This window comes from Mya arenaria, chromosome 14 (assembly GCF_026914265.1).
Source record: "Mya arenaria isolate MELC-2E11 chromosome 14, ASM2691426v1".
NCBI classification, from domain to species: Eukaryota; Metazoa; Mollusca; class Bivalvia; order Myida; family Myidae; genus Mya; species Mya arenaria.
The window spans coordinates 58,591,183-58,607,826 of NC_069135.1; the positions used below are offsets into that span (position 1 = coordinate 58,591,183).

A 16,644-nucleotide genomic window follows, 5' to 3' on the forward strand; every position below is an offset into this window, starting at 1 on the left:
TTTTTAGAACATGTGTACTGTTGTCCTGGTGATCAGATTTATGAACTGTACATGACCTATAATTGGCCTTGACCTAAATAACATAGAGATAAAGGTTCATAGATACACACATTCTCGCCAAGTTTTACGATGATTGATTAACGGAATGAGGCGCTTAGTGTTAGGTTATTTTCATGGACCTCTTGACCATGACGTTTTGAATTTTTAAACATACATGACTCACAATAAAACGTGACCTAGATTAAATAGGTACGAACATTCCGACCAAGTTTCATAAAGACTGGATGTCTAACTTGATCTTAAAATATCGTTTAATACTGTGACCTACCTTTCTATCCGACATGACCCGATTTTTTTTTGTATAATACTATTGAATTTAAAAAACACATTTTGACCAAGTTTCATAGATATTGAGAAGGAATCGTGGTCTTAAGAGCTTTGTATTTAAGAGAACTGACCTAGCGTTCAATAACTCGAAATAACAAACATTCGGTAATCAAATTTAATCCTTAACTTCACAGAGAAAAGCATTCAGATCAAGTTTTATCATAGTTCATTCGAAAATATAGCCGCATGAGAGTTATTAATATTTACTCTAGTGACAGTCTAAACCCTATCCCGCCATAACGTATCATCAACATTGACCTAGTTTCCATAGATACAATTATTCTGACCATATTTTAGAAAATCAGGAAAATAAGATATGCACATTGTCCGAGTTTTTAGTGGTATTTGACCTAATAATCATTTTTTCCCTGACGTGACCCAAAAGCAAATAAGTTGAAATAACAGTAAGATTTCATAGAGACAACACACTCTGACAAAGTTTCATAAAGATTTTGAGAGAAATGTGACTGCTAGAATGTTAACAAACAATATATTGCTTATCTACAGCAATCAACAACTGATCGCGATGGTACCTAACCTGTCCTCAATATTCAATAACGCTCTGTCATAAATTGAAACCATCTCAATTGAAACCATCTCAATTGAAACCACATCTCAATTGAAACCATCTCAATTGAAACCACATCTCAATTGAAACCACATCTCAATTGAAACCATCTCAATTGAAACCACATCTCAATTGAAACCATCTCAATTGAAACCACATCTCAATTGAAACCATCTCAATTGAAACCACATCTCAATTGAAACCATCTCAATTGAAACCATCTCAATTGAAACCATCTCAATTGAAACCACATCTCAATTGAAACCATCTCAATTGAAACCATCTCAATTGAAACCACATCTCAATTGAAACCATCTCAATTGAAACCATCTCAATTGAAACCACATCTCAATTGAAACCATCTCAATTGAAACCACATCTCAATTGAAACCACATCTCAATTGAAACCATCTCAATTGAAACCACATCTCAATTGAAACCATCTCAATTGAAACCACATCTCAATTGAAACCATCTCAATTGAAACCACATCTCAATTGAAACCATCTCAATTGAAACCACATCTCAATTGAAACCATCTCAGTAAGGGTAATATATTCGTTATTTATGTGTAACTTGAATTCATTGGAATTTGGTGGGTTGCCAACCATTTGTCTTACAAAATATATGTACAAACAATTCTTATTGAAATGGACCAAAACTGTGTTGGAGATTTAGCCCCATTTAAACAGGAATACGCCTACTATATCTCAGTGTAAAAGGGGCGAACTCATTAGTTAGTGGGGCAATTGTTTTGAAAAATCAAATTTGACCTAGAAAGTGCGAAAAAAAACTCTGTCGGTGCAGGCATTGTGGAGTTATCAAACAGACAAGCCTTTTGCGTTCAAGATCACTGTGACCTTGACCTTTGACCTGATGACCCCTAAACCAACAGGGGCCATCTACTGGTCATGCAAAACCTCCAAATCAAGTTTGAGGGCCATTGGTGCAAGCATTGACGAGTTATCACTAGAACAACCTTTTCGCATGCAACGTCACTGTGACCTTGACCCGATGAATCCTTAATAGGGGTCACCTACTTGTCAGGCCCGGCCTCCATGTAAAGTTTAATGACCACAGGTCTAGGTATTGTTGAGTTATTACTCGAAGCAGATTTGTCAACCTTTAAGCGTTAAAGGCCACTGTGACCCTGACCATTGACCCCTTAAATCAACAGGGATCATCTACTGGTCAGGCCCAACCTACATGTCAAGTTTGACGACCATAGGTCAATAAATTGTTGAGTTTAGTGTTCAAGGTCACTGTGACCTTGACCTTTGATCTGATGACCCCTTAAATCAATAGAGGTCAGGCGCAACCTCCAAGTCAAGTTTGAGGACCATCGGTGCAGGCATTGTCAAGTTATCACTTGGACAATCCTTAAGCAATCAAGGTCACTATGATCTTGACCTTTGACCCTTCAAATCAATAGAGGTTATCTTCTGGTCAGGACCAGCCTTCATGTCAAGTTTGATGACCATAGGTCCAGGAATTGTCGAGTGAGCACTCTGCAAGCTTTGGTCTTCCGACGGACCAACCGACCGACCTACAGACCGATATGTGTAAAGCAATATATCCCCTCTTCTTTGAAGGGGGGCATAAAAAGGGTCATAGCTCTGATGTATTTTTTCTCAGAATCTTCACCGAGACATCATACACATAAACACTGTGACTGAGTTCCATCATGCCTTGGTTACAAGAAATAAAATCTCATACTCATAATGTAAAAGAAGCATTAAGAAACCGGCACATAACTCTGGAGTTACTGAGGTGATTTATCCAATAATTGACCTTGACTGAGACATTATGGCAACAAAGACTGCCACCAAGTTAAATCAAGAATCAATGAGATATTCAGTTAGTCTGCACAAGGTGTAGATGACCCCAGAGGTAATACCTATATTTCAGGTGACACAAAAACTGAACCTCATCAATTATTATAAGTTGAAAACACACTTTGAACGAAATCACTTGTTACCAATTGCTATATTTCAACAGTTTAAAAATTAACAAGTTTATTCTGATAATAACTAAGATCTTTTAATGAAATGGGGCCAGGAATATTATGGCTGATTTTTGACATTTCAGATGTTCATGGCAAAAGGGCGAAAATTTGTCAAAAGATCATGCAGCCCATTTTCAGCCCACCTTTTCGCCGTGTCGCCCTGCCACTTCGCTCATACTTTACTTGGCACATCTATCTTATTGATGCATTTACTCTGAGAAAGTACTCTGCGAAAGTTACCCCCCCCCCCTCCTCCCCCAAAAAATTGCAAAAATCATCACGCAAACTGGAGCATAACAGCAGAAACAAAGCACAAAGCTCAATGGCTAACATATATATTTCAATATTCAATTTGCATGGTGACTAGACAAAATGCAGTGTTTTAGTCAAAAACAATTTGTGTAGTGGACACAGTTTTACAATTTGATCATAAGTTTACATGCAAACAATATATTCTAGTCTTAAAAATCAAAATACATTAAGAATACATAATAGCAAACACAGCTTTCAGATAATCAAACAAAAAACTGAGCAAATTATTCATCCTATAGAGACAAAACAATTTGATAGCATTACTTTTAAAACAAAGAGAGCTGTTCATCTATTTATTTTCGGTGAAAAAGGGGCATAACAATTAAATATTAAAGTCAGAGTTCTTGGCCATGGTACAAATGTGCATTCAGCATTTGGCAAGATGTGTAAACCCTATTTTCATTTAAATCTTTTTCAATATATCATATTTATAAGTGAATACCATATAATGTAGCAATTGGATATATATGTTTACAATATGTTTGAGCTGACAACGGACACATAAGTTACATTTGAATATTTAAAAAAAAATTGAGTTCTAGTTTTGCAAGATGATGATGCTGGCAACAACGACAAAATATCACAATACCCAGAATTTTTGCTCCAAAAATGGTTGGGCTCAACTCTTTTATCAATATTTCCTTTATTTTAATATACTTATCGTTACATCTATATGAAAGTATATAACAAAAGGTATCACTGAACATGATTTATATCCCTGAACACTGCTTAAGGAAATGGCAGTGAAAAATTTAGAAATCTCACCTAAATATGACTAGGCTGTGGAGGAGGGTACATTTGTTGGTTCATTTTTATATTTTCTTTTAAAAGAAGAAGAACATGGTCAAATGCATTTAAATCTTCTTCAGTGCACTTCCTTTCAATATATTTCATCATTGTATGAAGTTTTTCTAAATTCCATGCAGGAGTTTGAAAGTTAAACTCTAGCCAAGAAATATTGTAATGGACCCACTGATAATATCTCCCCTTCAAACTTTGATTGTCTGGGAAAAAATGAGGGGCAGTGTGCTCTAAGTCCTTGTTTACATGTACATATATTTACTTAATCAACAGCAGCAAAAGCAACAACAACAACAAAATGACTACATTGATAAAAAGAAACTATGCTCAGATTGAGAATTACTTATAGATTTGAGCATTACTTATAAACAGCATGAAACATGTCTAAATTAGTTACAGCTCCAACTCACCAGTAATTGTTAATTTAAACTCAATAAGCTTGATTGTGAAGTCAGCTGAAAGCTGATAAAATTCACTCTCCAGTCTGTTTCCTGGGTACAAACCAGTATGGGTGTCCTTTTTTAGAACCCATGAGAAAGTACCCCAGGTGGGGATCAAACCAACGACCTCTTGGGCAAGAAGGGTACCCCTTTACCACTAAACAAGTCTTACCCGATCTATTAATAACAAGTTCTGGTATATTACATACTAGCGGAAAATGGAAACAATGCAAAATATGATAAATCAAAGATAACCGCAGAAATAACAAATTGTTTTGATTCGAAATATTTTTTAAAATGTTTTACTGAAGTACATGGTTTCATCTCAGCAATAATCATGTGTTATACTAATAATATCTGTCATGTGTTTCCGTTCCGGAAAGAAAAATCCGACCCAAGGGCATCTGCATTACCAGGTAACGCAGCTTGCCGAGTTACCGGGTATGCTGCATGCCCAAGGATCGCTTGCAAGATGTTTACTGACGTCATGACCTGCAGTGATTTTTAGTGACTGCATACATCAAAAACTTCCTTTAGTATCACATCTTTTAATGGTTATTTTGTTTTGTTTTAAAGATATATTTTTGTAAAGCTAATGTCTATGGAACTCATCTATTAAAATCTCATAATTATGGTTACATAAAGTGTATAATTAAAAAAGTAAAATGTATTATGTCACATCTGGCATGGGAGGTGGGGGGGGGGGGGGGGGTGCCAGAATTTTCCAGCACGGCTTAATTCACTGGAAATTCCCTTGGTGTACTAGAAAATTGAGGTAAACCTGATATAATTTAACACTACCGGTATTTAAGAAAAACTTCGTTAAAAGCGCAATTTCGTTTTCCCGCTTCTATATATGCCCCATTGTACACAAAATTCATAATTTTTTAGTCAATAGCGCGTAAGTTTTACAAATATCAAACAAAATGATGTCATGGACATTACATTCTTTTAAAAAAACAATCAAAGTGAGTGACAAAGTTAAACACAATATAAAGTTTCAAAACCCTAGGTCAATTATTTGTAGAAAAAAATTTGACACAAAAATTTGGGATTCACTATCGCTAAGTCATCCAGTTTCACTAAAATATCCAGTTTCACTAAAATATCCAGTTTCATTAAATTATCCAGTTTCACTACATCAAGGGCTATAACTCTGGTCTTACAGAACAAAACCAGTTATACATTCTCCAAGACAAAAAGCGACTTTAATCTATCAGAATTGATTTATTTTAGCATTTGATGAAAATGATAGTTTATAAAAGCACTTATGAGTGGAACCAGTAAATGTTATTGTGGCAATTTTGAGAGACCTTGAGAAAGTCCCCCTGGTGAAGGTAACAAACCAATAACCTCTTGGGTGACAGTCACAGGCGTCTGACTCATTATATACAAGACATATATTGTATATTAAAGGCATTAAATATCTTCAGAGGCAGGTTGCTTAAATCCTGAATTAAATTTATCAATACGTTACCGTAACCATCAGGTAAATCCATAACTGACCGTTACAAACGAGCCGTTAAATTTAACTGAGGTTATGAGCAACCGGCCCCAGATGTGTTGTTTAACACATTATATGTACCCAAAATGATATTACCGTTATCAGCATTTTAGACACAAACAATGAGTCGGGATGGGGATGGTGGTGGGGATAAGGTGGGGTTAAACACTGCCTTTAAGTCACTTGTATCGGAATCAAGAAAATGGCATAAATGATAAAACTCAGAGTTTTTATATCTTTCGACATTACATGAAATTATTTTAAAGATACATATAGCTATGATAAACAATGTTAGGTTTAGAAATATGAGTTTAAACATGTCATTTTGCAAAATGAAAGCTGCACTCTCACAGATAGACCAAACTTTTTCATTTTTTTGTCTCAGAATCAGCTGATTTTGGCATCAGTGTTTTCAAATCAGTCATATAGGATAACACACAATAGAACGGATCTCAAATTTTTGGAAAACTGACAAAGTTTCCATTTTTATTAAAGCATTAGTAACATTTTTATACTTTTATACAACGTTTTGAACAGTCTTTTATCACTGGTTTTCAGACATTCATGCTTAATTTAGCTCTTTCCAAGACAAAAAAAATAAAAAGTTGTGAAAACAGTCAATCTGTGAGAGAGCAGCTTTAAAGATATTTTGGAAATTAAGGCCTGACTTGGCAAAACAAACAAGCTGGAACTCTATATAAATACTGGGCTATCAATATAAATTTTGGAAATCAGATACAAACATTGCCATCTTCATCAAACAAATATGGATTTACCTTTTGTACTCATCTTAATTAAATGATTGTTAATGTATAAAAAGTCTACATATGATCATATGTCTAAATAAAATTGAATTGAATTCAAATCCCTAAAAACGAAAGATAAACATAACCCATAATTGGACATTTTTTATTTGTATGGCATTACATTATCAATAATTGTCAACTTATGTATGATAAAAAACAGAACCAAAGGTTAAAAGAATCTTTCTCAACAGACAACACATACCATCTCAACTAAATAGCACCAATAAAACTTGTATCTGTTAAAATGATAATTCTGGTCATGTTTTATACTGTTAGATAAGGAAAATTAAATAATTTTGTGTGAAACAAATTCCTTATTTCAATGATGAAACATCATAATAAGTTCAAATCAGAGCTGTATAATAAATAATAATTTAAAAATGTAATAAAAATTTATGCTCTATTTTGCTGGAAAGCATTCTTAATGCTATTGAAAAATGAATTATATTTGACTTGGATTTAATCATTACAAATAGTTGTTCAAATGTAGATCTGTTAGTTGCCATTTGGTATTTCTTCATAAAATTTAATAAAATAAACTAAATTTTAACAATGTTTAAAAAATGTGTTGGCAACATAAAATTAGTGAGGGTGTCCCTTTAATTAATAAACACAACTGAATTCATTTAATAAATCTAATATCCTAAAATTAAAATAATTCAATATTAAGTACCCAATTAATATTGCTGTTAAATCATTTACCAATTAAAACGTAAATTTTTGAATTTAAATCACAATTCTTCAACAAAAAATCAATATTGGACTCAAATCATATTTTTATGTCATATAATTCTGTCCAAATAACTGTTACAAATTTTGAACCAATCAAATAACTGTTACAAATTTTGAACCAATCAAGTAACTGTTGCAAATTCTGAATCAATCAAATAACTGTTGCAAATTTTGAACCAATCAAATAACTGTTGCAAATTTTGAACCTATCAAGTAACATGCCTACAGAATTCAATAGCTCTGTTGAAAAATTACTCAAAGTTTCAATCAAATTTCAGGTCTACACAAAATTGACCAATCAAGTGTCTTGTTACCAATTACTCAAATTTAAAACCAATCAAATTTCATATTCTACACAAATTGACCAATGATCAGCTTTCTTCTTCCTCATCGGCCTGGTCAAGTTCTCTTTGCAGGGTTTCCAGGTCATTAAAGCTACCATGTTTGTTTAGAAGAACTGAGTCTTCCCCAAGCACGGTACACAACTCTGCAAGCCTCTGTTGCATCTTGGGAATTCCTGCCAGCTGGTTTTCAAGCTTTTGTTTCTCCTCGTTGAGGGAGAGGCGGGTGGAGGTGTCAAACTTCTCCAGTCTCCAGCCCCCCTCCCCGTCAAACTGGAGAAGGTGCGAGTGGAACTTCCTGTAGACAGGTGAAAGGCAATTAAATGAATTGAAAGGATTATTTTCATAATATTGCTGAACTAGTTCGTATACAGGCATCATTTATGGACTGATTTTTTATTCATTCAATAAAGACGTATAAATACTCTGTGAAATCTGCTTGCGTAATATAACATACAACTTCGGGCCATATTTAACAAGAGTGCAAATACCAATGCTCATCTTTTGCTGTTTTTAAGTAAAACGCGTGGCATTCTGCATATTAAATCTGGCAATATGTGTACCAAGTTTCATTTGAATATCTTGAACTGTTTGGAGTTATGGCCAAGATTTAAATGTACGTGGAAGCCAACACAATATCTATTACAATACCACGTTTTCCCCCCGAAAAATTAGACAAGCTAAAAATGTTGTATATATTGATAATGTAATACCAGAGTGATGGCCTGTGTGTAATAGTCAGCAGGGTGATTCCTTTGTCCTTGATTGTCTGATAAATCTTGCTCTCCACATCAATAGACACAGCGCTTGTGCATTCATCCAGTAGTGCAAACTGAGGCCTGGAAACATCGTACATGCATTCTGTTAACTATAGTCTATATATTAAACATCAATGAAACAAAATCAATTTCCTATCCAAGGACATCATGTTGCTCAAAATCCTGAGTAAAGGCGTGTATTAAGTTTCGAAAGAACATCAAAATTTATGATTTATGGCAAAGGTTAGTTTTGGCATATAGAAGCTGATATCACTGAAGACTGCAAAGCCAATTATAATACATCAATTTCTTTCTCTTAGAACAAAAAAAGGGTATGCTTAAAATGGTTACTTGTGGTAGAAGATCCGTGCCATGCCCATTCTTTGTTTTTCGCCGCCCGACAACACATCTTTCCAGTCACTCTCTGCGCTCCATCCTGGAGGGAAAGGAGTGGTTTTAGGATTGTTGAGATATTGTTTTAGTCATGAAATAAATAAATCATTTTGGAAAGGATGCGCTTTTTATGCAAATGCATAAAATTCGGCAAATTCTTTTTTAGTCTAATTCACATGCATTGGAACTTAATCCTTGTTTCATCTGCAGACAAAAAAGCAATAAAAAGTGCCTAGTTCTATTATATAAGCAAATTCTTTTCATTTCAAAGGAATGAATTTGGCAGAAAAAAACACTTAGAGCTATTCCAGTTAAACATATAACCCCTGGGGGGAAGGCAATTTTTTAAATAGAATATGGGTAGGTGTCTTTTTCGCTAATATGGACCCCAAAAAAGTAAATTTGCTTCTGTAGGGGGATGACATAATTTAAAAGTTCCCTCCCCCCGGGGTCATTTGTTTAAATGGAATTGCCCTTAGATGCTATTCCAAGTCTCTTTTTTTTTACTGGATCAAGGGTGATAACTCAGAACATATTTTATGCAGAGTGATCGAACTACTTTGACATACGCATATATATACAGCCAGTGTTAACATGGACTCAAATTTGAACCTGAATATCTTAAACAAATACAGGGGACTGTGCAACACATTCACATCAACCTGACATAAAATACAATGATAAATTATAATAACTTTTTATTCCTTAATCAACAAGTAATCCAAGACGGAGTGCACTCGGTGTAGGGAAATAAAAAATATGCCTCACATCCACCATTTGTCATCTATTACTGATGGACCAAAATAAAACATGACTAGAGCACTATAAACGGTTGTCGCTAGATTTTGTACATTTTTAGTGTTTTGACATCTTCATTATTGAAAACGGACTGGTTTGGTGTAAAAAGATTGTCATACCTCCCTCCCGGTCCACGATGTAGTGAAGGTTGACAATGTTAAGAATGTCAAGGAGGTCTGCATCAGTAAAACCCTTCCTGCTCATGTCCTCCGGCATGTCAGGGTAGATAACCTGGTCCCGTAATGTTCCGATAGACATGTATGGTCTAAAATACACCCACATAAATAATACACATATGAGGCATAATTGTAATTGTTTGACAGCCATAATTAAATACATTAAAACTTCTATTTTTTATTAACTATAGACAAAAAATATAATAAGTCGATATTATACAATGTAGATCAAAGACATTTTCTTATTTCTTTAGAAACAATTATATAAGTACATATAAAATTGATCCGTCTATATATCAGTGTATTTTAATAAAAAATCAAGTTTTATTTCGTCAGCAGTCGATATCTCATTTTTTCCAGTCCGGACCTCGGCAAAAAATAATATACTGACCGCTGACGTCATAAATATGGTGAGTACGACTTGAGATTTTCACAACGGTGAACAATTGTCGCAAGTAAACGTTTATTGCTTTGTTCAATAAAACACATCAAAAGCACTTTCAAAATATTAAATGGTAATATAAAATCTTCGGTATAAGTACTATAACACACGACTTTGGGGCATATGTCATTATAAGAATCAAAATGCCAATAAATATATTTGATTGTTTTTGTTTTTTTTTCAGTTGAAAATCGGGAATAACATAACAATAACTAAAGCCAGAGCGGGCCTTTCTTAACATGTGTACTGTTTCTGGCTTCAAGTTTCATTGGAATATCTTGGATTTTTGAGAAATAGCAAAGGCTTAAGTTTTTGCATGCCCAAGATGCACGCCACAATCAATAACAACAATGCCAGGGCTATTACAATATCTTTTTCTATTTTTTTTTTAAAAACGGGCAAGCTTATATAAAAAGAGAAATACTATGATAGCTACTTAGGGCTATTCCAGTAAAACATATAACCCAAGGCAATTACATAAGGCAATTATTTAAATAGTATGTAGGTGGGTGTCTTTTTTCACTAATTTTGACTCCATATGGGTAAATTTGCTTCTGTAGGGGGGTGGGATAATCAAAAAGTACCTTCCCCCTGGGGGTTATATGTTTAAATGGAATAGCCCTTAATATGTTTTTGAATAAATCTCACCCTTTGTGCACAAACACACAGTCACTCACCTCTGAGGAATGTAAAACATAGCAGACGGGTGGGGTCGATGTAGTTTTCCACTGTACACCGGCCATAACCCACTCAGTATCCGGAACAGAGAGGATTTCCCACAACCATTCGGCCCTGTTATCAGGAGATGGGTTCCTGGCTTCATCTACGGTACATTAACAGTAAGTGGAACCATCATATCTATATTTATCTGTACTCATAAACAGATATGATTTAAACTGGTAAACCATTATGCGCCATTTCTAAACGGGAAAACATAGATGAGACAGCAACATGATTGTTGTTTATTATTTTAACCATGTCAAGTGATGTATAATCAGCCTCCTACTAGCTGGAATTGACAATTCTAGGCTTGTTTTGAGGAAATAATGTAATTGCAGATTTTTGGATCATCGGGTTGCTAGCCCCTTTAAAAATGAAGTCCTTAAATTAAACCAATGAACAGCAATACTTAAACATTGAATCCTTAACTAATTCATTATTGTATTTCCAGTAATAAAATAGCACAAGAGAAAAATTATACCTCTAATGACAGGCTTTTCACTATCACGTCACCATTCGGTGTTATAATGGGCATGTCCTTGATGTAGATACTGCCATCAGTAATAACAACCTCGCCTGAAACACATGAACATAAACATGCATTGAGTTCCAACAAGATACAGGCTCAATAAGAACAGGCTGCTGTCAGTTCAAATGACTTTAAGGTCGGTTCAAGTTTGCCAATTAAGATTATTTTTTAAAAGGAATCTTTCTTGAAACCCATAGATGGTCGGTTACTTTTGTATTTGGGACATTTCAACCAAAACTTGATATTTACATTTGTGGTTGATTTTCTGTATGATATAATTTGGTTTGCATGTACTGGTACATGACCTATGGAGGTGGAGTGTCGCAAGAAAGACCTGAGTCATGCATATGTAAAATACGATAATTTTCTTGATATATTCATTTCATTAAATTCATTAAATAATCCTTACCACAGAAAATAAAGTAATAAAAAGAGGAAAATGCAAGTATAAGGATAGATTCTAGTTTAACGATAGATTCTTATTTTTTATGCCTTCATGGGTTTGCAAAATCGTGGCCAAGCGTTCATACTCCATAAATGCACGCAAAAATAACAATTAATCCTTAATTGACTATCCTAAAATGAGTTCAGTCGAGTTCTAGTCAAATGCAGCCTGACATTCTTATTCTTAATTATAATATATTTTCATTGATCACATTTCCTTGACAATATAATTGCCATAAACATCTGCAACAAACTTTATAAAACTGGTTATTCTTTGGTTTGGTTAAAGGAAGACAAAAAAATGTGTTGACATGCAATTCCATTAAAAGAAGAGTTGTCTCCTCTGCCTCATGCATATTTAATAAAACGAGATTCTGTTAGTAAGACCTCCCACGGTATGTATGAAGTGTAACAGGAGAATGTACTGGGGTTACCTAAACTGAAAAGTTTTTGTGCATATGAATAAATATACAGGCAAAGTATGCCATTCAAACAACAAGTAAAAATTTACACTTTTAATGCACTTCCTTAGTTGAATGCTTAGATTGATCCTCTTACAGCTGTCCATCTTGAATCTAAATAGTCTATGTAAAACAACTTGACATTCATTTTTTATGAACCGCAACAAGTTATGGCATCATAGTTAGTACAAGCATGGTGCTCTGATTTGATAAGCCCGGCATCAATTTACCAAGACTTAACTAATTCTTATGTTTGATAAACAATGATTTAAAATGTAAATATACAGATTGAACACTTTTTTTATTTTGTTTATGTGGCATGATCAGAGGAAAGCATGCTTACAAAAATACCAAGAAGCCCTAGTGCTCATGCGTCATGGAATTCACTAGTCTTGCTTTCCTCCTACATTCATACAGCATGAAAACAAAATATGTGATGAATACTTGAATGACAACAGACAAACCGACCTCCAGCAGTGAGGGGCCCTTCCAGTTTCTCTAGCTGTTTCTTGGTCGAGGTTTTGTCATCCTGCGTCACCATGTTACGCTCGTATTTACCCCTGCGGACATCATCGAACACCGTGAACATGTTGTACACGCGTGATGTGTAACCAGCCAGTTCCGTGATCTGTTATGGTGGTAAAACATGTATATAACAGAGAGGTACCAAGTTCTTTTGATTGACAGCGACACAATTTGCAAATTTTCCATGTTTATCTTCCCTTTAAATTTCAATGCTCAAAATATTTACTAAAAGAGTTTTTAGATTTTCTTGAACACGTCAAACACAATATCTTTATACAATGATAAGATTATAACCAACATGCCTGGATATGTAAATATATAACAAAACCCAGATTTATTCAACAAGCCCGGGATTGCAACTTGCGCTCAGGGCTATTCCAGTAAAACATATAACCCCCAGGGGGAAGGCAATTATTTAAATAGTATATAGGTGGGTGTCGTTTTTCGCTAACTTGGACCCAACAAGGGTATATTAGCTTCTGTAGGGGGGTGGCATAATTTAATAGTGCCTTTCCCCCTGGGGTTATATGTTTAAATGAAATAGCCCTCATTTGGAATACTGGTATTACACAGTTCCATACATAGTATATACATGTATAGAATGCAAATAATGCATCATACATCCATGGTGGTACGAATATTAACAACAAAGCACCATGCATGTATATCAGATATTGTGAAGGTTAAAAAAACTGTCAGTCATCGATCTGACAGCCTCTAAAATTTGGTCAGTCCAAAAAAACCATGTCAGTACGATAGCGGTCACTTGGTTATGTGCTTGCAAAGGGAGGTAAACATTTGGTGAAGTTTGACAAGTGTTGTAAGCATTCAAACAATCTATTAAATACAACAACAGGATAGTAAACAAATAGTTACACATGTATTTGATAAAATCACAGAGAAAAACAAAGTTTTCTTTCTTTATTTTTTTTAATTATTCTCAATTTCAAAAGATGTTTAATAATGGTTAAAAATTACATCTTTATTAAAAAAAATGACATCTGATAGTGAAAACAGTCAGACAGATCGACAGAATCACTTATAATTTTTGTCTGACTGAGTCCAAATTTACTGGTCAGGACTGTCGACAGAGGGTTTTCTCAAGGTCTGGTATAATGCAGTTACATGTTAAATTATAATAAGCAAGGAATGGCAACATACACTGTAAGAATGCAACCAGTGATGAAAATTTACAAGCCTGCAAACCTACCACTAACAAAATGTTGGTATGGCTTGCACAAAAATAATTTTAACCAAGATCAACTTCTTAAAATCTTCATTTACAAGTAAAACATCTAGTGTAATTCTGGCTTGTTGCCCTAATTATGAAAAGACTGCAACACCATTCCTCATACAGCTTTCTACCATACCTCCTTATACGACGAAATCATCCTCTCAATGGCATCTGCGGAGTTTATCAGTAAGTTCCGGGCTGTGGTGAAGGCACGTGTTCTTTCACTGACACCGCCATCTAAATCATCGTTCACACGTGAACCTGAATATGGCATCAATATCAGAATGTTACCAAGGACGCCATTTTCTAGGCAGATTATCTTTTAAGTATCTTCAAATTCAAATACATTTTTGAAACTTTCATATGTTACATTTCCTAAAAGAAAATACATGCATGTCTTTGTATGAAAAGATTACTTATTCAATGAATTTTATTTAAGCGAAACAACTAACTTTACCTTGTTCGGGTTTCTACTCTGATGATAAGAAGTTTAACATAAATGTCAAATTCATAAATAACTGATGAGACCCTGATTAGGGTGAGAGAGGTCTAATGGTATAGGTGTCTGCCTCTCACCCAAGAGGTTGTGGGTTCGATTCCCACTAGGGGTGCTTTCTCATGGCCTCTCTAAAAGGACACAATACTGGTTTCTGCTCAGGAAACGGACTCGAGTGTGACCTTATAAGCTATCAGCTTTCATCATAATCGAACTAAAACATATTAGTATTAACCAACTAATGAGAACCTACCATCTGAGCGGACTCCTGCAGTGGTGATGATGGGTACTGCTACCATGATGAGACCACTAGCACTCCACACATATTTCATGAGGAACTGTTCCAACATAACGTACCATAGCCGCTTACAAAATATCACCTCCATCTGCTTCTTCAGTCTCAAATACCCTTTCTGCAGTAAGCCTAATTCAACCTTTGCAAAAATAATGGCAAATAATTATTCTAATGATTATTTATGTTCACTTCAGTATGGTTTTAGATTATTGAAAATAGCTCTGTGTATTTTAGTACTCTTAATTTCTTTTTGATAAAAACACAGATTGTATGCATGTTTCACATGAAAAATTATCTGTATACAGTATTAATTAATCTAAAATTAAAACAGTCAAGACACGAGAAAAGAACCATGTTCCTTCTGTCATAAGACAATGAAAGACCAAGATAAAAATTAAACCTTGTGTCCGCCATAAAAAGCTATCTCTTCTGCATTTGTAATAATTCTTGACTGCAGATAACGTAGAAAACCTCTCCGATTCGCTTCTTCAGCCACCAGTTTGCCAAACTTTGGGGACACAGCTCTGAGAATCTCTGCTGTTACAAATATCACAGTTGTTGCTACAATGGTGGGAACGGATGAGCTAGCTCCTCGACTAGCGGCAAGACTGTACAGCGTGAAAGACATCAGCGCAACGTCTAATAGCGGCTTTGTTATATGTGAGTACAAGTGTGCTAACAGATTTGTGAACAGAGTTATGTCTTCAGTGAGACATTGGTCCGCATTTGGCAACCGACTATCAAGATTGCTGACTCTGTAATATGTCTGGTCCTGGAAATATGCTTGATAAGCATTCTCAACTAATCTTGTTCTGAACACAAGTGATAACTGGCTTTCTAAAAAACGAATCAAACTATTGACGAATGTTGCTGGGATCGCAATACCTATCCATTGCATAAGAAGTAGGAGGAATGCCTTAACATCTCGTTTCACTATGGTCTTCACAATTTTTCCATCCAGTTTGGCAACATAGATTGAAATTAATGTTCTAACAACTAGAGTACATGTATGTAAAGACAGAATTCCTATCTCCTTACACCAAATGCGTGGGAAAATCAACTTTAGTAAATACCTAAGTTGTTTGAAGAATCGTTTATCTACATTAGGAGAGTCTTTCTTTGGCGAGAATTGGTCGTTAGCCCCACTAGTTCTTTTCTTTAAGCTTTTAAGAAGTCTTGGGTACAATCTTCTGGCAGAATATGTCGTGAAAGCACATATTGCTATGCCTACAAGCACCTTTTCGCGAGTGTATTTGCTCGAGGCGGAAGCCTGCAAGAGCTTTGTCAGTCTTTTCCAGTTTTCTGACATTATTTAGCTTAAAAAGACACAAAACACATCAAACGTCCTCCCCTATCCACCATTTTGGATTTCACGTGAGAACGAGACTTTGACCTTTGACTGTCAACTGACGGACGCGTAAGAAAGCACATCATACATTATCGTCTGCAAATTCTGAAAATGAACTGGATGGGCGGT

General features: G+C 35.0%; 2 protein-coding genes across 2 annotated transcripts in view; both read right to left on the minus strand.

Moving 5' to 3' along the window:
• LOC128217300 (G-patch domain and KOW motifs-containing protein-like) overlaps positions 1 to 1,605 on the minus strand; it is a 95,871-nt gene extending 94,266 nt beyond the window's left edge. The window contains exon 1 of the mRNA XM_052924350.1: positions 1,602 to 1,605. The gene's annotated coding sequence lies outside the window, so the exon portion shown is untranslated. The remainder of the gene's footprint in view (positions 1 to 1,601) is intronic.
• A 1,674-nt stretch (positions 1,606 to 3,279) lies between these two features.
• On the minus strand, positions 3,280 to 16,561 carry LOC128217298 (ATP-binding cassette sub-family D member 1-like). The gene is made up of 10 exons (XM_052924347.1): positions 15,568 to 16,561; positions 15,126 to 15,306; positions 14,513 to 14,637; positions 13,086 to 13,245; positions 11,665 to 11,759; positions 11,141 to 11,286; positions 9,965 to 10,110; positions 9,006 to 9,090; positions 8,610 to 8,735; positions 3,280 to 8,194 (listed from the first exon to the last, which is right to left on the minus strand). Exons 1-10 carry the CDS (start codon positions 16,474 to 16,476, stop codon positions 7,927 to 7,929), a joined length of 2,241 nt encoding a protein of 746 aa, XP_052780307.1. The 5' UTR covers positions 16,477 to 16,561; the 3' UTR covers positions 3,280 to 7,926.
• Positions 16,562 to 16,644: the final 83 nt, after the last annotated feature.

Bases quoted from the DNA above. Each gene is read 5' to 3' on its own strand.
- LOC128217298 (XM_052924347.1), bottom strand. From the start codon at position 16,476: ATGTCAGAAAACTGGAAAAGACTGACAAAGCTCTTGCAGGCTTCCGCC. The intron at 11,287-11,664 runs GTATAATTTTTC...AATGTACCGTAG, and splicing joins TGAAAAGCCTGTCATTAGAG to ATGAAGCCAGGAACCCATCT. The intron at 8,195-8,609 runs GTATTACATTAT...ACCTGTCTACAG, and splicing joins ACACACAGGCCATCACTCTG to GAAGTTCCACTCGCACCTTC.